The sequence below is a fragment of the Pelobates fuscus genome, chromosome 9, assembly GCF_036172605.1.
Source record: "Pelobates fuscus isolate aPelFus1 chromosome 9, aPelFus1.pri, whole genome shotgun sequence".
In the NCBI taxonomy this organism is placed as follows: domain Eukaryota; kingdom Metazoa; phylum Chordata; class Amphibia; order Anura; family Pelobatidae; genus Pelobates; species Pelobates fuscus.
Window position 1 is genome coordinate 156,345,551 of NC_086325.1, and position 27,987 is coordinate 156,373,537.

Here is a 27,987-nt window from a genome sequence, read left to right on the forward strand (position 1 = left end):
ATGCTGTAATGATAAAGGAGAGCTCAATAGAGCTTTGGGACGGGAGCATCATGGATACTGTAGTTTTGTCTCTGGTCAAATGCCAAAGACGTCGGAGGAAAAGAACTACAGCTCCCAGAATTCCGCTGGCTCCCCGCCGCCCTCATCGCTCAGTATGTGCAGACGAGCTCGGCGTTGCCATAGCAGCGCCGCAGGTCCCGCGAGAGTCGCTTCCCCTCCAAGATGGCGGAGTCCATAGAGCAGCTGGTGGCTTCCCTGCCCGGGCTGGAGGAGCCGTTTGATGTGTTACAGGCCCTGAAAATGGCGGCCTTGGCTCTGCCCCTCAGCACCCTGAAAGAGAGGGCCCCTGAGATCCCCCTGGGGGCCATATTCTCCCAGCTCAATGTTAATGACAGGTACAGTGATTCCCCCCATTACCTGCCACCCATCACCTTATAATGCACACTGCCCCTACTATCACCTTATAATACACAGCCCCACAGTGTGACACTCCCCCTACTATTACCTGTCACTGCCTTATTAAACATAGCTTCACAGTGTGACACTCCCCCTACTATTACCTGTCACTGCCTTATTAAACATAGCTTCACAGTGTGACACTCCCCCTACTATTACCTGTCACTGCCTTATTAAACATAGCTTCACAGTGTGACACTCCCCCTACTATTACCTGTCACTGCCTTATTAAACATAGCTTCACAGTGTGACACTCCCCCTACTATTACCTGTCACTGCCTTATTAAACATCGCTTCACAGTGTGACACTCCCCCTACTATTACCTGTCACTGCCTTATTAAACATAGCTTCACAGTGTGACACTCCGCCTACTATTACCTGTCACTGCCTTATTAAACATAGCTTCACAGTGTGACACTCCCCCTACTATTACCTGTCACTGCCTTATTAAACATAGCTTCACAGTGTGACACTCCGCCTACTATTACCTGTCACTGCCTTATTAAACATAGCTTCACAGTGTGACACTCCCCCTACTATTACCTGTCACTGCCTTATTAAACATAGCTTCACAGTGTGACACTCCCCCTACTATTACCTGTCACTGCCTTATTAAACATCGCTTCACAGTGTGACACTCCCCCTACTATTACCTGTCACTGCCTTATTAAACATAGCTTCACAGTGTGACACTCCGCCTACTATTACCTGTCACTGCCTTATTAAACATAGCTTCACAGTGTGACACTCCCCCTACTATTACCTGTCACTGCCTTATTAAACATAGCTTCACAGTGTGACACTCCGCCTACTATTACCTGTCACTGCCTTATTAAACATAGCTTCACAGTGTGACACTCCCCCTACTATTACCTGTCACTGCCTTATTAAACATAGCTTCACAGTGTGACACTCCACCTACTATTACCTGTCACTGCCTTATTAAACATAGCCCCACAGTGTGACACTCCACCTACTATTACCTGTCACTGCCTTATTAAACATAGCTTCACAGTGTGACACTCCGCCTACTATTACCTGTCACTGCCTTATTAAACATAGCTTCACAGTGGGGACACTCCCCCTACTATTACCTGTCACTGCCTTATTAAACATAGCTTCACAGTGTGACACTCCGCCTACTATTACCTGTCACTGCCTTATTAAACATAGCTTCACAGTGTGACACTCCCCCTACTATTACCTGTCACTGCCTTATTAAACATAGCTTCACAGTGTGACACTCCGCCTACTATTACCTGTCACTGCCTTATTAAACATAGCTTCACAGTGTGACACTCCCCCTACTATTACCTGTCACTGCCTTATTAAACATAGCTTCACAGTGTGACACTCCGCCTACTATTACCTGTCACTGCCTTATTAAACATAGCTTCACAGTGTGACACTCCCCCTACTATTACCTGTCACTGCCTTATTAAACATAGCTTCACAGTGTGACACTCCGCCTACTATTACCTGTCACTGCCTTATTAAACATAGCTTCACAGTGTGACACTCCCCCTACTATTACCTGTCACTGCCTTATTAAACATCGCTTCACAGTGTGACACTCCCCCTACTATTATCTGTCACTGCCTTATTAAACATAGCTTCACAGTGTGACACTCCGCCTACTATTACCTGTCACTGCCTTATTAAACATAGCTTCACAGTGTGACACTCCCCCTACTATTACCTGTCACTGCCTTATTAAACATAGCTTCACAGTGTGACACTCCCCCTACTATTACCTGTCACTGCCTTATTAAACATAGCTTCACAGTGTGACACTCCCCCTACTATTACCTGTCACTGCCTTATTAAACATAGCTTCACAGTGTGACACTCCACCTACTATTACCTGTCACTGCCTTATTAAACATAGCTTCACAGTGTGACACTCCCCCTACTATTACCTGTCACTGCCTTATTAAACATAGCTTCACAGTGTGACACTCCCCCTACTATTACCTGTCACTGCCTTATTAAACATAGCTTCACAGTGTGACACTCCACCTACTATTACCTGTCACTGCCTTATTAAACATAACTTCACAGCGAGACACTCCACCTACTATTACCTGGCACTGCCTTATTAAACATAGCCCCACAGTGTGACACTCCCCTTACTATTACCTGTCACTGCCTTATTAAACATAGCTTCACAGTGTGACACTCCCCCTACTATTACCTGTCACTGCCTTATTAAACATAGCTTCACAGTGTGACACTCCACCTACTATTACCTGTCACTGCCTTATTAAACATAGCTTCACAGTGTGACACTCCCCCTACTATTACCTGTCACTGCCTTATTAAACATAGCTTCACAGTGTGACACTCCCCCTACTATTACCTGTCACTGCCTTATTAAACATAGCTTCACAGTGTGACACTCCACCTACTATTACCTGTCACTGCCTTATTAAACATAACTTCACAGCGAGACACTCCACCTACTATTACCTGGCACTGCCTTATTAAACATAGCCCCACAGTGTGACACTCCCCCTACTATTACCTGTCACTGCCTTATTAAACATCGCTTCACAGTGTGACACTCCCCCTACTATTACCTGTCACTGCCTTATTAAACATAACTTCACAGCGAGACACTCCACCTACTATTACCTGGCACTGCCTTATTAAACATAGCCCCACAGTGTGACACTCCCCCTACTATTACCTGTCACTGCCTTATTAAACATAGCTTCACAGTGTAACACTCCACCTACTATTACCTGTCACTGCCTTATTAAACATAGCTTCACAGTGTGACACTCCCCCTACTATTACCTGTCACTGCCTTATTAAACATAGCTTCACAGTGTGACACTCCCCCTACTATTACCTGTCACTGCCTTATTAAACATAGCTTCACAGTGTGACACTCCGCCTACTATTACCTGTCACTGCCTTATTAAACATAGCTTCACAGTGTGACACTCCACCTACTATTACCTGGCACTGCCTTATTAAACATAGCCCCACAGTGTGACACTCCCCCTACTATTACCTGTCACTGCCTTATTAAACATCGCTTCACAGTGTGACACTCCCCCTACTATTACCTGTCACTGCCTTATTAAACATAGCCCCACAGTGTGACACTCCCCCTACTATTACCTGTCACTGCCTTATTAAACATAACTTCACAGTGAGACACTCCACCTACTATTACCTGTCACTGCCTTATTAAACATAGCTTCACAGTGTGACACTCCACCTACTATTACCTGTCACTGCCTTATTAAACATAGCTTCACAGTGTGACACTCCCCCTACTATTACCTGTCACTGCCTTATTAAACATAGCTTCACAGTGTGACACTCCCCCTTCTATTACCTGTCACTGCCTTATTAAACATAGCTTCACAGTGTGACACTCCCCCTACAATTACCTGTCACTGCCTTATTAAACATAGCTTCACAGTGTGACACTCCCCCTACTATTACCTGTCACTGCCTTATTAAACATAGCTTCACAGTGTGACACTCCCCCTACAATTACCTGTCACTGCCTTATTAAACATAGCTTCACAGTGTGACACTCCCCCTACTATTACCTGTCACTGCCTTATTAAACATAGCTTCACAGTGTGACACTCCCCCTACTATTACCTGTCACTGCCTTATTAAACATAGCTTCACAGTGTGACACTCCCCCTACTATTACCTGTCACTGCCTTATTAAACATAGCTTCACAGTGTGACACTCCCCCTACTATTACCTGTCACTGCCTTATTAAACATAGCTTCACAGTGTGACACTCCGCCTACTATTACCTGTCACTGCCTTATTAAACATAGCCCCACAGTGTGACACTCCACCGACTATTACCTGTCACTGCCTTATTAAACATCACTTCACAGTGTGACACTCCCCCTACTATTACCTGTCACTGCCTTATTAAACATAGCTTCACAGTGTGACACTCCCCCTACTATTACCTGTCACTGCCTTATTAAACATAGCTTCACAGTGTGACACTCCCCCTACTATTACCTGTCACTGCCTTATTAAACATAGCTTCACAGTGGGGACACTCCGCCTACTATTACCTGTCACTGCCTTATTAAACATAGCTTCACAGTGTGACACTCCCCCTACTATTACCTGTCACTGCCTTATTAAACATAGCTTCACAGTGTGACACTCCCCCTACTATTACCTGTCACTGCCTTATTAAACATAGCTTCACAGTGTGACACTCCCCCTACTATTACCTGGCACTGCCTTATTAAACATAGCTTCACAGTGTGACACTCCCCCTACTATTACCTGTCACTGCCTTATTAAACATAGCTTCACAGTGTGACACTCCCCCTACTATTACCTGTCACTGCCTTATTAAACATAGCTTCACAGTGTGACACTCCCCCTTCTATTACCTGTCACTGCCTTATTAAACATAGCTTCACAGTGTGACACTCCGCCTACTATTACCTGTCACTGCCTTATTAAACATAGAAACATAGAAGCATAGAATGTGACGGCAGATAAGAACCATTGGGCCCATCTAGTCTGCCCAGTTTTCTAAATACTTTCATTAGTCCCTGGCCTTATCTTATAGTTAGGATAGCCTTATGCCTATCCCACGCATGCTTAAACTCCTTTACTGTGTTAACCTCTACCACTTCAGCTGGAAGGCTATTCCATGCATCCACTACCCTCTCAGTAAAGTAATACTTCCTGATATTATTTTTAAACCTTTGTCCCTCTAATTTAAGACTATGTCCTCTTGTTGTGGTAGTTTTTCTTCTTTTAAATATAGTCTCCTCCTTTACTGTGTTGATTCCCTTTATGTATTTAAATGTTTCTATCATATCCCCCCTGTCTCGTCTTTCCTCCATGCTATACATGTTAAGATCCTTTAACCTTTCCTGGTAAGTTTTATCCTGCAATCCATGAACCAGTTTAGTAGCCCTTCTTTGAACTCTCTCTAAGGTATCAATATCCTTCTGAAGATAGGGTCTCCAGTACTGTGTACAGTACTCCAAGTGAGGTCTCACCAGTGTTCTGTACAATGGCATGAGCACTTCCCTCTTTCTAATGCTAATACCTCTCCCTATACAACCAAGCATTCTGCTAGCATTTCCTGCTGCTCTATTACATTGTCTGCCTACCTTTAAGTCATCAGAAATAATCACCCCTAAATCCCTTTCCTCAGATGTTGAGGTTAGGACTCTATCAAATATTCTGTACTCTGCCCTGTAGGGGGAGTGTCACAGTGTGACACTCCCCCTACTATTATCTGTCACTGCCTTATTAAACATAGCTTCACAGTGGGGACACTCCGCCTACTATTACCTGTCACTGCCTTATTAAACATAGCTTCACAGTGTGACACTCCGCCTACTATTACCTGTCACTGCCTTATTAAACATAGCCCCACAGTGTGACACTCCGCCTACTATTACCTGTCACTGCCTTATTAAACATAGCCCCTCAGTGGGGACACTCTGCCTACTATTACCTGTCACTGCCTTATTAAACATAGCTTCACAGTGGGGACACTCCGCCTACTATTACCTGTCACTGCCTTATTAAACATAGCTTCACAGTGGGGACACTCCACCTACTATTACCTGTCACTGCCTTATTAAACATAGCTTCACAGTGGGGACACTCCGCCTACTATTACCTGTCACCTATTACCTTATTAAACATAGCTTCACAGTGTGACACTCCACCTACTATTACCTGTCACCTATTACCTTATTAAACATAGCTTCACGCTGTGAGCACCCCACCTACTATTAGTGGTGTATAGATCCAGACTCTGCAGTGTCACTGCTCAATTCTCTGCAATTTAGGAGTTATTTTGTTTATGCAACTTAGCTACACCTCCCTGCATGTGACTTGCACAGCCTTCCTAAACACTTCCTGGAAAGAGTCAGCTAATGTTTATACTTCCTTCATTGCAAATTCTATTTAATTTAAAATGTATCATCCCCTGCACTGTTGATAGCTTGCTAGACCCCGCATAAGCATTGTGTGTATGATTTAAAGATCAGTTTAGAGAGCAGGCAATAAGAACATGTAAAGTAAGTTAGATCATATTGAAAGTGAAACCATTTTTTTTTTTTTTCCATGCATGGTGTGTGAGTCACAGCCAGAGGAGGTGTGACTAGGGCTGGGTAGACAGAAACAAAAGGGATTTAACTCCTAAATTGCAGAGATTTGAGCAGTGAGACTGCAGCATTACGATCTATACACTAAAACTGCTTCCTTAAGCTAAAGTTGTTTTGGTGACTATAGTGTCCCTTTAAATGTGCAACTTAGTAATTACCAACCTAGACTTAAGTGTACACTAGTATTTTTATGGTCGCCAGAACAACTACTGCTTAAAGCAGTCCACAGCCTGTCCCTGCAGACTTTTTAATGTTTACATTGCCAGAAAAAAGGAAGACACGAGGAGTCGGGCATCTAAAATGTGTTTTTAAACCAATAGTACCAGGAATACATGTTAACTAACGTGTACATAAAATGTGTTTAAGTATAAATATTTAACTAAAAAGGATAATTTTGTAATTAGAGGACATTATTATTTGATGTGTGGAAGTTGGTTAGAATAGTGACTCTGTCCTGGTACCAGAATACCGGTAATAGATTTAAACACAATCTTATGCGTCATCCCGTAAAAAGTATAGCGCATGTACTTGAACAGAAAAAGTGTACAACTATCAGTAAGAAACCATTTCTATACACGGATATACTAAACATTTTAAAGTACAGATCTGGCTAGTCATTCGTTTATTAGGGGGTTAAATATCCCTGTTTTATAATCTGAAATATATTACTAATACTCCGCTTTTAACATTTGTTTGATGTGCAAATTATGGTCCACTTCACAAATACATGATAAGGCAATGAATCTGAATATCTTGCTTGAATCTGACGTTTCAAAGCAAGGTAAACACGTACTTGAATAATAGACTATATCTAAAGGCAACTGATGATGTTCCGTTCACTTTCACCTTTGTCCTGGTGAACCCAGTTGAGTGTTACTAGAATACTAGAGGGAAAAGCCATCTTTTCCTTTTTTCAGGCACCTCCTAAGTAGTAGCGTTGGGTGCAATTGATATTTCGACCGGTAACATTACCAATGTTAAATAGTTATATACATATTCCCTTACAGTTACTTGCATTGCAAGGGGTATGATTGACTTAGCTTATTAATGCGTCATGTGTTTACAGAGAACAGGTCGCCTTGTGTGTTGCAATCTTGGAACGGCTTCTTCAAGCATTGGAACCAGTACATGTAGCCAGGAATTATAAAGAAGAACTTCAAAGAGCACTCTATCACCCTGAAGACTCTGTGAAATTACTGACAATAGCACAGGTAAAGTAGAAATTCTAGCATGGGTGTTAAAAGAATTAACAAAGAGCAAAGATTTCACAATTGTTCTCTCTCTATTCCAGCACTGTATAGTAATTATACAAGAAATAAATAAAATATTATTCACCAAAGCTGTTGTTTGATAGGCTCACTTTCTATTAGCATGTCCTTTCTTTCCTAAACCCAAGAAAATTAATTTGGAGGTTAGTTTACACATCAGAGGTGCATACCTATGACCCCTTAAAGGGGCACACCAAACTGGAAGTAGAGGAAGTCCCTGTGGGACACGTCATCTGCCCACACTAGATAGCAATGTGAGATTCCTGCACATGCCCAGTTAAACACTTGGACATGCGAACGGGAATTTCATCCATTCATTCGTCAGAAAGCTGAATGAATGAATAGAAATGTCAGACGAACAAACAAACACTGAATATCAATGTTTGTTTGTTCGTTCAGTTTATTACAAGGAGGGAGCTACCGGCACGCAGCTCCCTCCTTGTAATATGTAAAGATAAAAGCGGCAGGGAGCAGTGCTCCCTGCCACTTCCTAAACCCTCCCATGTCTTCCCTCACTCTGTGGCTGCTCACTGTTTAAAAAAAAAAAAAAAACCCTACTATCCGGCCCCCACCCCTGCGTGGTGTGTGGGGGCAATAAATTACAATGGGGGGGACACCTTCTGTTCTCTTCCTCGGCCCCCACCCACCGCTCAAGATAAAGATAATGAGGGGGGGGGGGGCTAAGACAAATCCCTCTTTTGCCATGAAAGGTGATTAGGGGTCCCCAAGCCCCTAGTCACCCAGCCGCCCCACCCAAAAAAAAAGTAACCCCCTACCTACCCCCCTCACCCTAAAAAATAGTGAGGTGGGGAATAAAATAACTAACCTGTAAAGAAAAATTAAACTTACTATTTGACGTCTTCTTTTTTCTAAAATCTTAATTTTTCAGCCCCCAAAAAAGGCCAAATAAAAAAATCCATCATACCCGTCGAACTTAAAATTAAATAAAAAACCAGAGCGCAAAAAAAAAAACAGACGAAAAACAAAAAAAAAGTAGGTGTCCCCCCCATTGTATTTATGGCCCCCACCCACCGCTCAAGGGTGGGGGCCGAGGGAGAGAACAGTAGGTGTCCCCCCCATTGTAATTTATTGCCCCCACCGCGCAGGGGTGGGGGCCGGGGGGAGGACAATAGGTCCCCGCCCCCCCTCTTATTGTTATTTAGGGCCCCCACCCGCACAGGGGTGGGGGCCGGATAGTAGGGTTTTTTTTTTTTAAACAGTTTAGTGGACATGCCCCTACTCGGGGGGGGGGGGGGGGGGGGGCAGTAGGTTCCCCCCCTCATTATCTTTATGGCCCCCACTGCTTACTAGACAACTCGTGGTATAGCGAGTAGGGGCATATTATTTACTAATACTAAGTAATTTTTACTTTAGTATTAATAAATTTGGCTAAAAGGCCAATTTAGGTCTTTCAGCCTTTTGGTAGATAACTCCCTGATACCGTGGGAATTAGGGAGTTATCTACTAAGCGGCTGCAAGATGCCACAGCACGAATTGAATCGGAGTTTCATTCATTCAAATGAAATTCCGATACGAACAAAGTGCCGAATTGCGTTCTAAAACAAACGAACATACTGTTCTCATTCAGTTAGAAAGCAATTCGGCAGTTTCATCTAAAATGAAAGGAAGCATCGCGGGAACACTGAGGAAAGGTAAGAATTGTGGGAAAATTGCTCTGACCAGCGGAAATGAAGCACACTTTGCTCCTAAGCTGGTCAAGCGGAGGAATCCTCCATAAGGCAAAGAGTCCCTACTTTGTCTTATGATTTTAAAGAAAACTAAAGAAGACAGGAAGAAAAGAAGAACAGATCCAGAGAGAGGGGAAGAAGAGGAAGAGATTGAGGAAAGGTAAGTTTGGAATGACAGTGCCGCTTTAAATAAAATACAGAAATATTTGTGTAACATACATTGCTGGTGATGAAAGGGACACTGTAGTCACCAAAACAACTATAGCTTAATGAAGCAGTTTTGGTGCATAGATTATGATCTTGCAGTCTCTGTGCTCAATTTTCTGCCATCTCTATGAGTTAAAGGGACACTGTTGTCACCAGAACAACTACAGCTTATTGAATTTGTTCTGGTGAGTAGAATCATTACCTTCAATCTTTTTGCTGTAAACAGTGTCTTTTCAGAGAAAATGCAGTGTTTACATTACAGCCTAGTGATAACTTCACTGGCCACTCCTCATATGGCTGTACGAGATCCTTCCTGGGTCATGGCTGCCTAAAATGCATCCAAACATTCAGTGTCTCCACCCGCTGCATGCAGACACTGAACTTTCCTCATAGAGATTATTTGATTCAATTCATATCTATGAGGAGATGCCAGGGCTGTGTTTAAATCATGCTGGCTCTGCCCCTGATCTGCCTCTTTGTCAGTCTCCGCCAATCCTATGGGGAAGCACTGTGATTGGATCAGGCCACCACTTCTGATGTCAGCAGACTGCTTGTTTTTTTTTTTTAGGCAAACAGGATGCAGAGTTACAGCTTCAGGCTTGAATACTGTAAGATTTTGCTATATTTATGGAGGCATGAGAGGCCCAGGGGGTCTAGATGGTGGTTTTAACACAAGGGTCAGGAATACATGTTTGTCTTCCTGACCCTATAGTGATCCTTTAATACAATTTATTTATGCAGCCTTAATCACACATCCCTGTATATGACAAAAACAGCCATGTAACAGACCCTCTGTCTAGGATCTGTAATCTGAGAACAGCCATTCGTTTCAACCATTCGTTTTAAATTGCATGAGTTCTCTGTTATGTCAAGGGCCGTTCGAATCACGACTTTTCTACCGAACGACCGACCACCCAGAACAGGAGTGTGGCACTCATTAACCTCCCTGACTCGGGTAACACCTCTAAAAACCGCAAACACTTCATCATTCTAATTGCTATACAGGGTGATCGGCATTCGTCTACACGAACACGTGGCGGCCATTTTGTTTAGTCGAACGCACTCAGCGGTGTTTGGTCGTTGAACGCGTGGAACTATTTTCGGCTACCTTTTCCACGAACACTGCTGAAACTTTTACCTTCCATGAGTTCGGCTAAACTCATGGGGAGAAGGCCACCCTCCAGCGGTGGAAACCCTTCTACTCACCGGGGTAACCGCTACAAGCCAACCTAAACACTTCCTGTAAAGAGTCATCTAATGTTTACACTTCCTTTATTGAAAATTCTGTTTAATTTAGAATTTCCTATCTCCTTCTCTATTAATAGCTTACTACACCCTGCAGGAGCCTCTTGTATGTAATTAAAGTTCAATTTACAGAGCAGGGGATAGAAACTTGTAAAGTGAGTTACATCTAATTAAAAATGAAACCATTTTGTTTTTATGCAAGCTGTTTCAGTCACAGCCATGGAAGGTATGGCTAGGACTGCATAACCAGGAAAAAAAGTGATTGAACTTCTAAATGGCAGCGGATTGAGCAGTGAGACTTCAGAGTCATGGTTTATACATAAAAACTGCTTCACTAAGCAAAACTATAGTGTCCCTTTAAGACCAAATTGTAATGTCTTCATATAATATGTGTTTCTTCTGTCACCTACCTGAAGCCTCTGACTAGCGTGGGCACTGTGGTTGCTTGGTAGTCCGGTATTATTTATAACAAGCTTTATCCTCACAGTAGTAGATAAAATGACTACACAACCAATAATAATAATAATAATAACAACGTTTTTAGCCAGGAAAGGTACATTCAGATTATTCTAGTTTTCAAGTACGTCCTGGAGACATTACCTTAGCCCAACATCTAGGGGTTGTTACTATTACCCAATTTAATAATACTAAATGAAGGAATACTATGCATGACTTCCTACACAACACACGTTTGCTAGCAGTTCTTAACTTGTCATGTTTCTTTACCACAACAAATTCACTATTTTTTTTTCGTCCTGAAAAGGTAATCCCAACACTACTGTATTGTCACAAAAAAGAACAACGATTTTGTTATTTCAGGTTGGGCGAATTGTAGAAAGTTCCGAGGCAATAACTGAAATTCTCAACAACCTGGATTTATTAAGGCAGATAATTCTGTGCATCGGGGGAGATAAGATATCTGTAGCCAAGGAGGTGAGTCTTGCAGCCTTGCTTTTCTGGGTGTTTGTATTGTACACGCATGTAGTCTTATTCAATAGAAAGTAACATGTAAATATTATATATTTATTTATTACTGGCATTTATAAAGTGCCAACAAATTCCACAGCACTGTACAATTTGGGGAGACTGTACCAAATGCATAGACCAATACAAAAGCTGAGATCTAGCCATTGAAACTCTTTTGTACAAAGTGCTTAGTTAGATAGCCTGTGACTAGCAATCTAACGGATATAATGGGGTTTTGAGACCTGAGGTAGCATGGGGAATTTGAAAGTGATGGCCAAAGGAATTTAACGGAGAGCTGCAGCTACTAGTAAAATGTAAAGGGAATGAGGTAATGGAGAAATATCTCAAACAGCTGCAGGAGCATGCTATAAATTTAGTAGGTGGGCAGGAGGTGCTTAGAGAAAATTGAGAGATGCAGTATTGCTTGGATCTGGGTGTTTGAACTATGACCTAAGTAACCAGTATGGAGATGAGACACATTTGACACTTATGTAAATGTATTTATAGCCAGGAGGGACAAATGATGGAGAGTGAGGGGGTGAGTAGAGCAAACATTTGTTGTATACAATTGAAATGTTTACCATCCAAATTCTTCCCGGAATATTAATAACTATATGCACATTAAATATTGGTGGAATACATTCAGTGAGAATAGCAGTGAAAAACTGCATGCACAGAAAATTACAGTTGCAAAGTACAGGTGTAAATGGTAACAATGCTAGCAAATAATAACATGGTGACAAAGGTAGAATAAATGAGGTGGAGAATATTCTAAGCTTCACTCAGTATCTGAAAGTTAAAAGGATAAAATGATACAACAACAAAAATACCGCTTTATACCTTTTATGTCTTGCCAAGCATGCCAAAGCTAGTTTTTCTAGACCATCTCAATATATTGAGTAGGGCTAGAAAAACTAGCTTTAGCATCCAGGTGTAGTGCAATGGATGCTTGATAGGCACTTTTTATTCCCCCTTTTCGGCTTTCCGTACCCCCGTAGCAGAACTTCCACCTTTCGTGTGTTTTCCCCCTGTTATTTCGTGTGGTTCCACTTTGGCTGTTCGGCAGACTTCATACAAACTGAATACCTTCGTCTCCCGAACGAGGACCACCTCTGTGCCCCATTAGAACGTTGACTCCAACCACTTAAATGCGAAACTGCAAGGGAAACAATTAATGAGTGCTTCCCCTGGGTGGCCGCCATTTCGTATAACCGAACACGTGGCAAAGAGAATGGCGTCCATCTTATCTCCCGAAAGTGGCCAGCTGTACTTGGTCGTCGAGTGCCTGGAACTCTTTTCGGCTAGGCACTTGTGCGAACACCGGTTAACCTTAGACCACTGCCCGTTCCAGTTCCTGACCACCTGCACAAATGACGTTCGGGAGATATGAACTACCGAATGGGGAGCATTTGTATCCTGAAATAAAGAGATTCCCTTGTATTGTATTTTCAGAAGAACCTCACGAACGGACACCAGCCAGGACACCTAATTCCCTGGAACTGTTTTGGGCTGGCGCCTCGTGTCTGGCGGTCAAAACTTTACCACAATGGCATTCCCATTCTGCCAAACCGATCTGAGTGATTCTTGGATATGTTGGACACTCAGATCAGGGCTATCTGGAAATTTACTTTTCGTGGGGTTCTGTGGTATGGTTGAGGTACTTTTGGGGTACAAGATATTTTGTTGGATTTTCTGTACCTGGGAGATAATGTAATTAGAGGAGTTTTCACCGGCAATTATCTCCAATGCACAGTGGATCCTGGGATTAAAACCCTGCATATTTGTGTGTAAAACCCCTTGCATGGGACTGGGAATAAAAGCCGTGTATGTGTCAATAAACTTCAATTGTACTCCCAGAACTGTGTGTTGTCCGATTTTATTGTTCCTGATTATATTTTGGTGGATCCAGCAGAGAAGAGTCCCTGCTAGGACTAGGGCTCCGCTACACCGGGCAAGACATAAACGTATACAGCTGTATCCTTGGTGTTTTATCAGTTTAGCCTTGTTCTGCTTAAGGTCACTATAGGTGATGGTGATCTCAGGAAGCTGTTTGTGAAAGTTAAGTTGTTTATACGGTACATTTTAACCCTATGGTGCATGGATTTGGTGTATGTATGGTTGTACCTTTATATCACTACCTGAAAGAGGAATAATGGAGTAATTCAGTATTGCTTTATTTCACATCCAACAGCTGTATTTGTCACTTTACAGGTTACATTTCAGTAAAGGTAGACACAGTAAATGCAGTTAAATTAACTGTGTCTGCATATGTAGAACAAACAGGTGTACTCAGTGTAGCGGAGCTGCAATATTAAATCACAAGATCTCCGCTGGTATAGAAGGTAATCCAAAGTAAAGCGCTGGAAAAGAAGGCAATATCCCAAATCCCCCAGTAACCGGACGAAACACAGTTCAGGGAGTCAACTGACAATTTTATTCACGGCTGTTAGCCTATGCATGCTCTCTATTCTAAAACCCACAAATACATTTTAACACCAGGTTAACACAGCTATTTCAGACAACCTTTAAATGTTCTGCAATATGACCTAAAGTGGCTAGGTTTGCCACAATGCTCCCCCAGAACCAAGCCGGCATACACAGTCTGATCCCAACGGATCGGCTTGGGGATGTCCGGAGTACTACCCATACAAATAGGGTTGCAGCTTTTTAAGGGCCCACCCCACGCTGATCTCTAGGACATGGCTGAAGGTCCAGGTGAACAAAACCTGGAAGTAGGTATGCTAATGTTTTCCCTGTGCCCGTCTTGGCGATACCAATAAGGTCTGTTCCCTAGTGTAACACAGCCACGCTACCTGAGCCTCCGAGTGATCGGATGGAGCCGTGGTGTAGGCCTGCTGTCGATTAACAGGGTATGCTTCTTGGACGGTGGGTTGGGAAACAAAGGCGGATGTGAGCTCCCCCAAGTCGTTGCCCAAGATCACATCAGCTGGCAAATCCTGCATAATCCCCACCTCCACATTCCCATGCCCCACTCCCCAATCCAAATGTACCTTGGCAGTGGGGACTTTGTAAATTGCTCCCCCTGCAACTCGTACGGCCACACAGTCCCCAGTGAGATTGTTCTTTGGAACCAGATGATTGCGGACCAGAGTCAAGGTGGAACCAGAGTCACGTAATCCTTGTATACTCTTTCCCTCCATGTGTACCACCTGGCGGTGCCCCTGTCGGTTGTCTGAGGCTGCTTGTATGGGGTTCACTTCGTGCAGGGTTCCCAGGGGTTCTTCTACAGATATGGCTGTCGTGTGTGGGACAAAGGGTTCTTTTTGGTAACAGTGTCCCGCAGCTCGGTTATGGGGTGGTGGCCCCTGGTTATGCCAGGTTGGTCGGTTCCTGTTCCGTCGGCAATCTCTTTGAATATGTCCTTGCTGGTTGCAGGTATAGCAGCGGGTTGGCGGTCGTGTATTGTACCTGGGAGGGTACGAGTTGTTGCTTATGCCTGGTCGTGGATGGGCCGAAGTGGTCACTGCTGGAAGAGGGGCGGTAGGTCCATAAGCAGACCGGTGTTGCCTGTTGTCTGTGACTTGTACCGACATCACATCGTGTAGTATCCCCAGGGGCTCTTCGATGTGATTTAAAAAGTATCTCCTGGGTTGCTGGCTCCGCTTGGTAGTGGTGGGCGGCTGCTCTTGGTGATGGATTCTGCCGTACCTGGCTCCATGCTTGGCGGCTCCGGTTCTGGGTACACTCTCTCGCCATGTGGCCCCATTGTTTGCACGTATGGCACTGTATATTCGCTCTGCCATTATACCTGGAGGGTGGAGTGTGCCCCCCCGGGGTTGGCCGGAATGGGTTTTCTGTAGGTGCAGTAGGGGTAGCTGTATGAGGTTGAGCGGTGAGTCGAGGGTACCCTCGGTTGAGGTTACCGTGATGCCTCCTGGCATCATAGTGCTGGTCTGCTAATCTTGCAGCTTCTGTTAGGGTGAGGGGTTTTCTATCTCTCACCCATTCCTGTGCCTCTGGGGACAGACCATTGAAAACCTGTTCTAACAGCAGCAATTGACGTAACTCCTCCATGGTGGTTGCTTGACTGGCTTGTATCCACCCCTGGGAGGCTTGGTCCAGTTTGTGGGCCCACTCTGAGTGGGAGTCTTTCTCTGGTTTGCGCAACCCTCGAAACTTGCGCCGGTATGCCTCTGGGGTAATGGCGTATCTTTCCAGTATAGCCTGTTTTACCCGGGCATAATCTTTACTGTCCTCCCTTGGTACAGCCCGATAGGCTTCGGCTGCCCGACCTGTCAGTTTGCCTGCCAGTAAAGGTACCCACACTGCCTGCTCCAAATCATGCAGGTCACATAGCCTCTCAAAGTCTTGTAGATACCCATCAATCTCGTCTTTCTCTTCACAGAACATTTTAAACGCATGGTATGGGATCTTAGGCTTTACCTGGCTGACGACTGAAGCAGTAATAGACTCTGCTCTGGGAGGAGCATCCTGCGGTCCGTGTGCCATCACATACTCCTGCACATCCGCTATCAGTACTGTCAGTATTTCCAGTGGTACTGGCTGGGGTAAAAATTCCATCCTGGTCCTCATTTCCTTTTGGATGGGGGTTTCTTCCATGGCTGGTGGGGGTGTAACGCTGCGAGCTCTGTCTCCCTCCATCAGTTCGGGAATCAGCACAGCTTTTGGCTTATTGCTGACGATCTTACCCCTGGCTTCCAATAGTTCCTTTAACGTCTGCCGTTTCAATGCAGTGTAGTCTGTCTCCATTCACCTCTGTGTTCGGTTCTTTGTTGTATCCGAATTGCCATTCACTTTCCTGTTCGGTAGTTTCAATTACCCGAACACCGCTTTTCGGCTGTAAGGTTGGATCCCGTCGCTTGCCACCAATTGTAGCGGAGCTGCAATATTAAATCCCAAGATCTCCGCTGGTATAGAAGGTAATCCAAAGTAAAGCACTGGAAAAGAAGGCAATATCCCAAATCTCCCAGTAACCGGACGAAACACAGTTCAGGGAGTCAACTGACAATTTTATTCACGTCTGTTAGCCTATGCATGCTCTCTATTCTAAAACCCACCAATACATTTTTACACCAGGTTAACACAGCTATTTCAGACAACCTTTAAATGTTCTGCAATATGACCTAAAGTGGCTAGGTTTGCCACACTCAGCACTTTACATGTTACATTAAAATAGAGGTAGGTGCAGTAGGTTTACAGTATATATTTTTAGCCGGTTTGAGAGGCTCTTTCACAAGCAGAAATGTTGTTCAACTAAACCTGTGATTGCCAAAAGTCTCTTGTGCACGCACCACTCATTAATGCATTGTCAGCATATTTCTCTATAGACAGAGACTGCATTAATAACTGTCTATATTCCATTTCCTAGACCCATTTTACCATGTGACGTACCACGTGAGCAAACCTCTTTGCTTTGTTTTATTTCAGGCAATTACATGTCTTTCAAAAATATCTCAAACAACATCAGGCTTGGATATACTTTTCAGGAGCAACTTGTTAAAAGACTTAAAGGACGTCATGGCAATCAGTGACATTGTGCGTTACAGAGTTTATGAGGTAAGGAGTAAATGTAGTCTTGGTGGGGGTTTATTTTGCCCTTTTCTAGTAAAGACAGTTGTGTGGCCGTTTCCTGGTTAATTAAGGCTTAGTTTCAGTTTATCATGTTTACATGTTGAGATCAGGGCTCAACCAATGCAGAATTGGTGTCAATAAAGAGAGATCAGAACATCTTCCCTGATCAGCTCCCTGGTTTTGGGATATGCAAGGGAGCAGACTCATCCTACATTCACCACCAGCAGAGAAAGCTCCTGCCTCTTGTTCTTCCACTGGCAAGACCAAGAGGAGGGGACTGGCCATCCAGGTATGCCTGATTATAGTTCTTGGGATGGAAGACCTGACTCTGTCTGTCACAGGAGAATGCAGATACAGCATGCTTTTCCCTCTCACCAGAAACACGGGGGAGCTGACTCACTATAACTGTAACCATATGGTGGTTTTAAACCTTCCTTGTGCTAACAGGCCATGATGAAAATGTTTTAGTTTTGAATACCTTTGCTTTAATAGCTGTGCTTTGGATTGTTTTTGAGGGGGAGAGGGGTGGTGGATGTGTGTTTTTTTTTTTTTTTTATTATTTTACTCTGTCTTATGTATATCCTGAATAGTTGGTGGTTGGAATCGCTTCCATGTCTGCGGAGTCTCTGAATTACTGTGTGAACAGCGACCTAGTACCTCAATTACTGCAGGAGCTCACAGGACATGATATACTAGTCCGGTAATTTGGAAAACAACATGAACCTGATTAATACTGCTTCCTTTCTTAAACTTTATTTATTTTTTTATATAAAATAAGACCTGTATAACTCGGCCATGTATTCTGGCTGTCGGAATTACATGGGGGTGGACAAAAAAACATTAAAAAAAAAAAAAAAAAAAATCTACTTGTCCAAGGGACTAAAATGGTAGCCAAATCTACTTGTCCGCCATGACCGTCTTCTTGTCCTGACAAAAAAATTAGAAAGTTTGGGGACCCCGATTCTTAGACTTGGACATTGGCAGGGTTATTCACTAAACGTTGAATTTTCACAGATTAAATCTGAAAAAAAAACTGAGTCCATAATAGGTGATCAGGAAAAATACTCCAACTCAAAAATACTCCACAATCACAACAGACCGTTTATTCCATTCAGATTTAAGTTGAAAAAATTTGGTTAAGTTTAGTGTCTCGCCCTCTGCCCTCCCCTATAGTGTCTGTGTGGTGTGTTTTGTAAGGGTGTAATGTGTGTGCTGGTAGTATTTAATGTGGGTGGTGCAGGCTGTCTGTAAGTAATGTGTGTGTGTGTGTGTGTGTGTGTGTGTGTGTGCGCGTGCGCAGGCTGTATGTTATGGTGGTGTTTGATGGCTGTGTGTGTGTGTGTCTGGTGTGTGCTGGCTATATGTTGTGGTGTGTCTGGTGTGTGATGGCTGTTTGTTTGCAGGCTTTATGTTGTGCTGGTGTGTGCTGTCTGTATGTTGTGTGTGCTGGCTTTGCTGTGTGTGTTTCTGAGGTGCTGGCTGTATGGTTTGTTTGTGTCTGGTGATTTTAGGGAGGGTCTGTGTCTGGTGTGTACTGACTGTAGGGCGTGTGTGAGTCTGGGGGGTGTTGGTTGTAGGGTGTCTGTGTCTAATGTGTGTTGGTTGTAGGCAGGGCCGGTGCAAGGATTTTTGCCGCCCTAGGCAAAATAAAGATTTGCCGCCCCCCACAGTGACATCACAATGCCCTACCCATGTGAACTAACGCCAGTGCTGCACACAGTGTGTGTTTATATTAAAAAGCCTGCAGGGACAAACTATAGACACCAGAACCACTTCATTAAGCTGCAGTGGTTCTGGGGACTAAAGTATCCCTTTAATGTGAGGTAAATTAGAGATTAGTGTCCCTAATAATATACTAGATTGCCTACTTACAACCAGATGAGGATGGTGATGGGCTCTGGCTGCAGTCTGGCTCAACTGGCCTTGTGTAGAACAGGATCTCTGGAGGCTGTTTGTAACTGTGGTCACAAAATTCAATGTTCTGGGAGAATGGGAAGCAGCTCAAGGTCTGGGCCCCAGGGCCTGACGGTGAGTATGCCCATAAGGTATATGTTCGCTCACAGGAGGTGGAGTGTGTAGGGGATGTGTTATGGTAGAGGATCTAATGTGTAGTGGATAGGGATACCAGTTTGTGTAGGTGATGCAGTGTGTTTTGTGTAGTGGAAGCAGTGTGTTTGTGTGTAGTGGAAGCAGTGTGTGTTTGTGTATAAGAGATGTATTGTGTGTTTCTCATTCTGTGTAAGGGATGCATTGTGTGAATCTGTGTTTGTATGCATAAGGGATGCAAAGTGTGTTTCTGTGTATGTAAGGGATGCAGTGTGTGTGTCTGTCTGTAAGGGGTGCGTTGAGTGTGTGTAAGAGATGCATTGTGTTTCTGTGTGTGTGTAAGAGAAGCAATGCGTGTTTGCATGTGTGTGTAAGGGATGCATTGTGTGTTTCTGTGTATGTGTGCAAAGGATGCATTGTGTGTGTGTGTGTGCAATAGATGCATTGTGTGTTTCTCTGTTTGTAAGGGAAGAGTGTTGTGTTTCTGTGTGTGTAGGGATGCATTGTGTGTTTCTGAGTATGTATAGGGATGCATTGTGTGTGTGTGTGTGTGTGTGCGTGCGTAGTGTGAAAGAGCTCCCTGTCCTGCCCCCTGTCCTATAGAGTTCTCCCTTCCGTCCCTTAGAGATCCTCCCCTTTCTCTTAGCGGTCTCTACTCTCCCCCCCTTCCCCCCCCCACCTCCCTTAGTGGTCTCTGCTCTCCTCTGCCCCCTCTTTCCCTTAGTGGTCTCTCCTCTTTCCCCCCCCCCCTTTCCATTAGTGGTCTCCCCCGCACCCTAAGTGGTCTCTTCTCACGCCCCCTTTCCATTAGTGGTCTCTACTCTCCCCCCACCCTCCCCTAGTGGTCTATACTCCACCCCCTCCCTTAGTGTTCTCTGCTCTCCCTCCACCCTTCCTTAGTGGTCTCTCCTCACCCCCCTCCCCTAGTGGTCTCTCCACCACCTATCCCTCCTTTATTGGTCTCTCCCTCCCCCACGTTCTCCTCAACCCCCCCCCCTCCCTGTGTTCTCATCCCCCCGTTCTCCTCTTCTTCTCCCCCCCGTGTTCTCCTCCCCTTCTCCTCTTGTTCTCCTCTTCTTTCCCCCGTGTTCTCCTCTTCTCCCACCGTAATCCTTTCTTCTCCCCCTCCCTCCCTGTAATCTCTTCTCCCCCTCCCTCCCTGTAATCTTCTCTTCTTCTCCCCCTCCCTCCCTGTAATCTTCTCTTCTTCTCCCCCCTCCCTCCCTGTAATCTTCTCTTCTTCTCCCCCCTCCCTCCCTGTAATCTTCTCTTCTTCTCCCCCCTCCCTCCCTGTAATCTTCTTCTTCTCCCCCCTCCCTCCCTGTAATCTTCTCTTCTTCTCCCCCCTCCCTCCCTGTAATCTTCTCTTCTTCTCCCCCCTCCCTCCCTGTAATCTTCTCTTCTTCTCCCCCTCCCTCCCTGTAATCTTCTCTTCTTCTCCCCCCTCCCTCCCTGTAATCTTCTCTTCTTCTCCCCCTCCCTCCCTGTAATCTTCTCTGCTTCTCCCCCTCCCTCCCTGTAATCTTCTCTTCTTCTCCCCCCTCCCTGTAATCTCTTCTTCTCCCCCCTCCCTGTAATCTCTTCTTCTTCTCCCCTCTCCCTCCCTGTAATCTTCCCTTCTTCTCCCCTCTCCCTCCCCGTAATCTCTTCTTCTCCCCCTTCCTCCCTGTAATCTCTTCTTCTCCCCCCCAGTAATCTTTTTCTCTCCCCCCCAGTAATCTTTTTCTCTCCCCCTGTAATCTTCTCTTCTTCTCCCTTCCCTCCTGCCCTGTAATCTTCTCTTCTTCTCCCCCCCTCCCTCCCTGTAATCTCTTCTCCCTCCTCCCTCCCTTTGATCTCTTCTTCTCCCTCCCTGTAATCTTCTCTTCTTCTCCCTCCCTGTAATCTTCTCTTCTTCTCCCTCCCTGTAATCTTCTCTTCTTCTCCCTCCCTGTAATCTTCTCTTCTTCTCCCTCCCTGTAATCTTCTCTTCTTCTCCCTCCCTGTAATCTTCTCTTCTTCTCCCTCCCTGTAATCTTCTCTTCTTCTCCCTCCCTGTAATCTTCTCTTCTTCTCCCTCCCTGTAATCTTCTCTTCTTCTCCCTCCCTGTAATCTTCTCTTCTTCTCCCTCCCTGTAATCTTCTCTTCTTCTCCCTCACTGTAATCTTCTCTTCTTCTCCCTCACTGTAATCTTCTCTTCTTCTCCCTCACTGTAATCTTCTCTTCTTCTCCCTCCCTGTAATCTTCTCTTCTTCTCCCTCACTGTAATCTTCTCTTCTTCTCCCTCACTGTAATCTTCTCTTCTTCTCCCTCACTGTAATCTTCTCTTCTTCTCCCTCACTGTAATCTTCTCTTCTTCTCCCTCACTGTAATCTTCTCTTCTTCCCCCTCACTGTAATCTTCTCTTCTTCCCCCTCACTGTAATCTTCTCTTCTTCCCCCTCACTGTAATCTTCTCTTCTTCCCCCTCACTGTAATCTTCTCTTCTTCCCCCTCACTGTAATCTTCTCTTCTTCCCCCTCACTGTAATCTTCTCTTCTTCCCCCTCACTGTAATCTTCTCCCCCCCCGTAATCTCTTCTTCTCCCCCCGTAATCTCTTCTTCTCCCCCCGTAATCTCTTCTTCTCCTCCATAATCTTTTCTCCCCCCTCCCTGTAATTTCTCCCCCCTCCCCGTAATCTCTTCTTCTCCCCCCTCCCCGTAATATCTTCTTCTTCTCCCCCCCCTCCCCGTAATATCTTCTTCTCCCCCCCTCCCCGTAATATCTTCTTCTCCCCCCCCCCCCCCTAATATCTTCTTCTCCCCCCTCCCCTGTTTTCCTCACCTCCCCTTCCCTGTAGCGTGGCCGAGCTCCTCTCTGGTCCGCAGTACAGGAGTTTCTAGGCGGCTGCCTAGTTCGCCTTATAGGAAGCGCCGGCCCTGTATTAGGGTGTGTGTGTGTATCTAGTGTGTACTGACTGCAGGGTGTTTGTGTGTGTGTCTGGTGTGTACTGACTGTAGGGTGTTTGTCTGCATGCTGTATGTAGAGCGTGTGAGTCTGGGGATTGCTGACTGTATGATGTGCTTGTATCTCGAGTGTGTGCGAGTATGTCTGGTGTGTGGTGTGTGTACGGACTGTAGGATGTGTGTTTGGTGTGTACTGACTGTAGGGTCGGTGTGTGTGTTGTCTTTGTATAGTGTGGTGTGTGCTAGATCTCCTGCTTTCCCTAACTTTAAGCCAAATTGGACTCCATTTTCTCCTTGCTGTTCTGGCACTCACTGAGTCAGGGTGCATGCTTGGAGTCTGTGCATGCTTGGACTCTGACTCACTAAATAACAGTGGATTCAGTACATTGGTCTACAATTTTGGCGATCCCTGTCCCAAACACTGTCCTCTCACTTGTTGCTATGCCGCTTACCTGCAGCAGGGCTAAATGCCCAAACAAACTGCATGTCCCGGCATCGGGCGATACAAATTCCACATCCCTGGGAATAGATTTTATATCGATTCTATTTTGATTGTTTTATTTTAAAATTTCTTCGTCTTCTTTTTATACTTTTAGCCTGTTTACGTGGATTAAATGCCTTTTTTCTTTTGTGCAGAGTAACCTGCGCAGAGATGATAACCTCTTTGGCCAGCACGTTACACGGACGTCAGTATTTGTTACAGCAAGGCGTGATTGATAAAATTTCCAACATGATTGTTGGAGCAGATTCCGATCCCTTTTCTGGGTTTTATTTACCAGGTGACACATTTAAATAACAGATTCTTTAAAGTGTGATATTAAAGTGCTTCATGGTTGAGTTCGAAAAGAGTGCTGCATGTGCAGGACTGACCGAGGCTGTTATGTCATCGTGACCACCTACCCCCCCCCCCCCCCCCAGCTCCACCTGTCCAGTTACCCAATAGTCAGTGTTTATTAATATCTTGTGTATCTCATTCTACAGGGAGTGCAGAATTATTAGGCAAGTTGTATTTTTGAGGATTAATTTTATTATTGAACAACAACCATGTTCTCAATGAACCCAAAAAACTCATTAATATCAAAGCTGAATATTTCTGGAAATGGTTTTTAGTTTGTTTTTAGTTATAGCTATTTTAGGGGGATATCTGTGTGTGCAGGTGACTATTACTGTGCATAATTATTAGGCAACTTAACAAAAAACAAATATATACCCATTTCAATTATTTATTTTTACCAGTGAAACCAATATAACATCTCAACATTCACAAATATACATTTCTGACATTCAAAAACATAACAAAAACAAATCAGTGACCAATATAGCCACCTTTCTTTGCAAGGACACTCAACAGCCTGCCATCCATGGATTCTGTCAGTGTTTTGATCTGTTCACCATCAACATTGCGTGCAGCAGCAACCACAGCCTCCCAGACACTGTTCAGAGAGGTGTACTGTTTTCCCTCCTTGTAAATCTCACATTTGATGATGGACCACAGGTTCTCAATGGGGTTCAGATCAGGTGAACAAGGAGGCCATGTCATTAGATTTTCTTCTTTTATACCCTTTCTTGCCAGCCACGCTGTGGAGTACTTGGACGCGTGTGATGCAGCATTGTCCTGCATGAAAATCATGTTTTTCTTGAAGGATGCAGACTTCTTCCTGTACCACTGCTTGAAGAAGGTGTCTTCCAGAAACTGTCAGTAGGACTGGGAGTTGATCTTGACTCCATCCTCAACCCGAAAAGGCCCCACAAGCTCGTCTTTGATAATACCAGCCCAAACCAGTACTCCACCTCCACCTTGCTGGCGTCTGAGTCGGACTGGAGCTCTCTGCCCTTTACCAATCCATCCATCTGGCCCATCAAGACTCACTCTCATTTCATCAGTCCATAAAACCTTAGAAAAATCAGTCTTGAGATATTTCTTGGCCCAGTCTTGACGTTTCAGCTTGTGTGTCTTGTTCAGTGGTGGTCGTCTTTCAGCCTTTCTTACCTTGGCCATGTCTCTGAGTATTGCACACCTTGTGCTTTCGGGCACTCCAGTGATGTTGCAGCTCTGAAATATGGCCAAACTGGTGGCAAGTGGCATCTTGGCAGCTGCACGCTTGACTTTTCTCAGTTCATGGGCAGTTATTTTGCGCCTTGGTTTCTCCACACGCTTCTTGCGACCCTGTTGACTATTTTGAATGAAACGCTTGATTGTTCGATGATCACGCTTCAGAAGCTTTGCAATTTTAAGAGTGCTGCATCCCTCTGCAAGATATCTCACTATTTTTGACTTTTCTGAGCCTGTCAAGTCCTTCTTTTGACCCATTTTGCCAAAGGAAAGGAAGTTGCCTAATAATTATGCACACCTGATATAGGGTGTTGATGTCATTAGACCACACCCCTTCTCATTACAGAGATGCACATCACCTAATATGCTTAATTGGTAGTAGGCTTTCGAGCCTATACAGCTTGGAGTAAGACAACATGCATAAAGAGGATGATGTGGTCAAAATACTCATTTGCCTAATAATTCTGCACACAGTGTATACATATTGCAAGAACCTAGATAAGGCAGAGCTGTCATGTAAGGGTTTTGTTAAATTAATTTTATTTATTTTCATTTTCTTTTTTTTTTGTCTGCAAAAAACTACTACTACTTATATCAAAAATATTAGCCAAAAATAAAAAAGGTGGCTGGCAAAGATCCATGAGAATTGTAGTCTGATTACGAATGATAACCTGTACCTGTACAGCTTTCAAATGTAGTTGTTTTTTTTTTTCAATATGATCTTGATGTTTTCCCCATTAGCTTCTATAAGTGCATACGTACACAAAGTATAGTCATTATTGTAGATTATGTACATTTTGTCATGGTGGCTTTCCCGTTCTATTTTTTGGACAGGATTGGTAAAGTTTTTTGGAAACCTTGCTGTCATGGACAGCCCTCAGCAGATATGTGAACACTATCCAGCTTTCCTTGAAAAGGTTTTCAGCATGGCAGAGGGCCACGAGACTACCATGATTGGTGTGGCTGTGGATACGCTCGGTGTCCTAGGTTCAAACCTTGAAGGAAAACAAGTTCTACATAAGACAGGTGACATGTTTTGTACCATGTGCATGATTTTCTGGACACCATTACCTTAATATAATGTCTTCTTTTTTAGCAACCCATGTTTATCCCAGGATGGGCTTAATATTATTTTCCTGGGCATCTCTCTTTCCATAGGCAGCAGATTTCAAAACGTTTTCAAGCGACTCGGACACCATGCAAAAAATGCTCACAATGATCTCCGAGTAAGATGTTTGGATGCAGTCTCTTCTCTCATGTTCCTACCGGTAAGATTAGCAAATTTAGGTCATTAAAAAAAAAAAAAAAAATGTGTAAAATATTTTATGCGTATGCTGTCCTGTCTTAATCATGTATTTGAAACCCTTTAACTGAATGCAAATGGTAATTTGTTCTGGCAATTTCATCCAGACTAAATGAAATTTTTTATTTATTTTTACAATGTTTGCAGGTTGGTATGTCTTAGTTAAAGGTTCCAGTAAAAATGACCTGGTCTATTAATATCTTGTGTATCTCATTCTATACATATTGCAAGAACTAGATGAGGCAGAGCTGTCATGTAAGGGTTTTGTTAAATTCATTTTATTTATTTTCATTTTCTTTTCCTTCTTTTTTTGTCTGCAAAAAACTACTACTACTCATATCAAAAATATTTGCCAAAAACAAAAAAAAGGTGGCTGGCAAAGATCCATGAGAATTGTAGTTCTCGTTGAAGGCGTTCTCATTTAGATTTCTCTATTAGGTGATATCTCAGTGTATCATTATGGAATATGTAGACCACAAAAACTCCGTTCGCCTAAAGGTGAACTTACTTTGCAGGCAACATAAATTCAGTGTATGTTTTCCTGTTCTCAGGTAGAGGATCATACAGAAGATCTCTTGGCAATGACTGAATCGTGGTTTGTTGCCTTATCAGACCAGCCAATCAATCTCTTCCGGAGCATTGTCAGCCAACCTTTCCCTGAGCTGCACTGCGGAGCACTCAAAGTCTTCACTGTAAGTGATGCTTGTAAGGCAGTTGAGTAAGAGGGTGGGAAAGACTTTTTTAGCTTCTGTAAGCTGTTCAAATCATAGCAGTTTGAAGCAACTGAGACCAGAAGACTGCATGTAATCACTGAAAAATAGCATATGGTATGGTGTTTCTATAAATGGTGTGTGGCTTGATTGTTTGAATAACACACATGTTGACAAGGTGAAATCTCCAGATAGAACTTCTATGAACACAGGCTTTCAGTAGCTGTAGGAGAGCTCTTTAATAACTTTATCTCGTTTTCATTCTCCTCCTCTTAGGCTACTGCAAATCAACCGTGGGCTCAGAAACAAATGATTGGCAGCCCTGGGTTTATTGAATACATTGTAGACCGGACAGTCGACCCAGATAAAGAATCCAAGGACGCCAAATTCGAACTTGTCAAGGCGCTTGTGAATTCCCCAACCATTGCAGAAATCTTTGGCAATCAGCATTACCTGAGGCTGCGTGGCTATTTACGAGATGGCCCTTACTATGTCAAAGCCATCTCTACTGTGGCAGTAGAAGGAGCTGAATAGGTAGTGCTACTCCTAACCAAACTGACATTCTCCGCCATCCCTTTAAACGGACATCTCACGGCACAGCAGTCAAATGAAGGAACCAGATGTTGGTCGACCAAAAAAAAAAAGCACTTAAATAACATGGAGGACCCATTTCCACCTTAAATATACTACTGGATAGTTTACTTTGTTAGGGCCTGGAATTACAGTTTGTTTGGTTTTCTCCTTTTTTCCCACTGTGACTGTTGCTTAGATGTTTTAAATTGAAGTGAATTCTCCAGAATCCTGGTGCATGCGGGTGTATACTTTAGCATGGGACAGATAGGCAATGGGGATTGCCATGGGCAAAGCTGGTAGACCCGTAGTATTGTTACTGCCAACTGGAAGTGGGATCTTTTTCCTGCTTGTCTTTCATTGATTGTCCTATAATGTTCAGATCCGTTTTGTATCCTATACATTTTAACGGGTCTGTCATACACAAATGTTTGGCCATGTTTCATCATGCTATCAAATGAAATGATATTCTTACTTATTGTGTTTGCCTCATCTCACTTCATTGTGGATACACACAGTTCATACTGTGTACTTTTCCGCCGACTGTCCTCCTGCCCCACTGTTTGAGAGAGCAAATGAATAAGTGGTGGCTGTGTGAGTCCATTGCTAACACCTAGCTGGCTTCATTCTAGGATGACACCCCTCCTCTGTGATAGAGCTTCCACTGATGCACATTGCATTACTGACAGTCCTTCTCTCCAGCCGTATCACCTCCCTTCCCATTCTTATACCTACCATTGGTAAAGATATATAACATACATCTATGAATATATGGGTAAGCTAGCACAACAGATTGCAAGTAAAATTTATATCATAGAAATTAGTTAGTACTACACGTATGCTGACTGGTGCAGTAGA

The 27,987-nt window shown here is 43.9% G+C and overlaps 1 protein-coding gene across 1 annotated transcript; it reads left to right on the plus strand.

Moving 5' to 3' along the window:
• Window positions 1-146: 146 nt before the first annotated feature.
• Window positions 147-27,603, plus strand: PSMD5 (proteasome 26S subunit, non-ATPase 5). The gene is made up of 10 exons (XM_063432830.1): window positions 147-395; window positions 7,662-7,806; window positions 11,823-11,936; window positions 17,379-17,507; window positions 18,113-18,222; window positions 23,130-23,272; window positions 25,381-25,572; window positions 25,705-25,814; window positions 26,401-26,541; window positions 26,836-27,603. The coding sequence occupies exons 1-10, from the start codon at window positions 223-225 to the stop codon at window positions 27,091-27,093; spliced, it is 1,515 nt and encodes a 504-aa protein (XP_063288900.1). The 5' UTR covers window positions 147-222; the 3' UTR covers window positions 27,094-27,603.
• The last annotated feature ends 384 nt before the right edge of the window (window positions 27,604-27,987 follow it).

Coding starts and splice junctions, on each gene's coding strand:
- PSMD5 (XM_063432830.1), top strand. CDS start 223: ATGGCGGAGTCCATAGAGCAGCTGGTGGCTTCCCTGCCCGGGCTGGAG. Junction 18,223..23,129: donor GGACATGATATACTAGTCCG/GTAATTTGGAAA, acceptor TCTTTTGTGCAG/AGTAACCTGCGCAGAGATGA. Junction 26,542..26,835: donor GAGCACTCAAAGTCTTCACT/GTAAGTGATGCT, acceptor TCCTCCTCTTAG/GCTACTGCAAATCAACCGTG.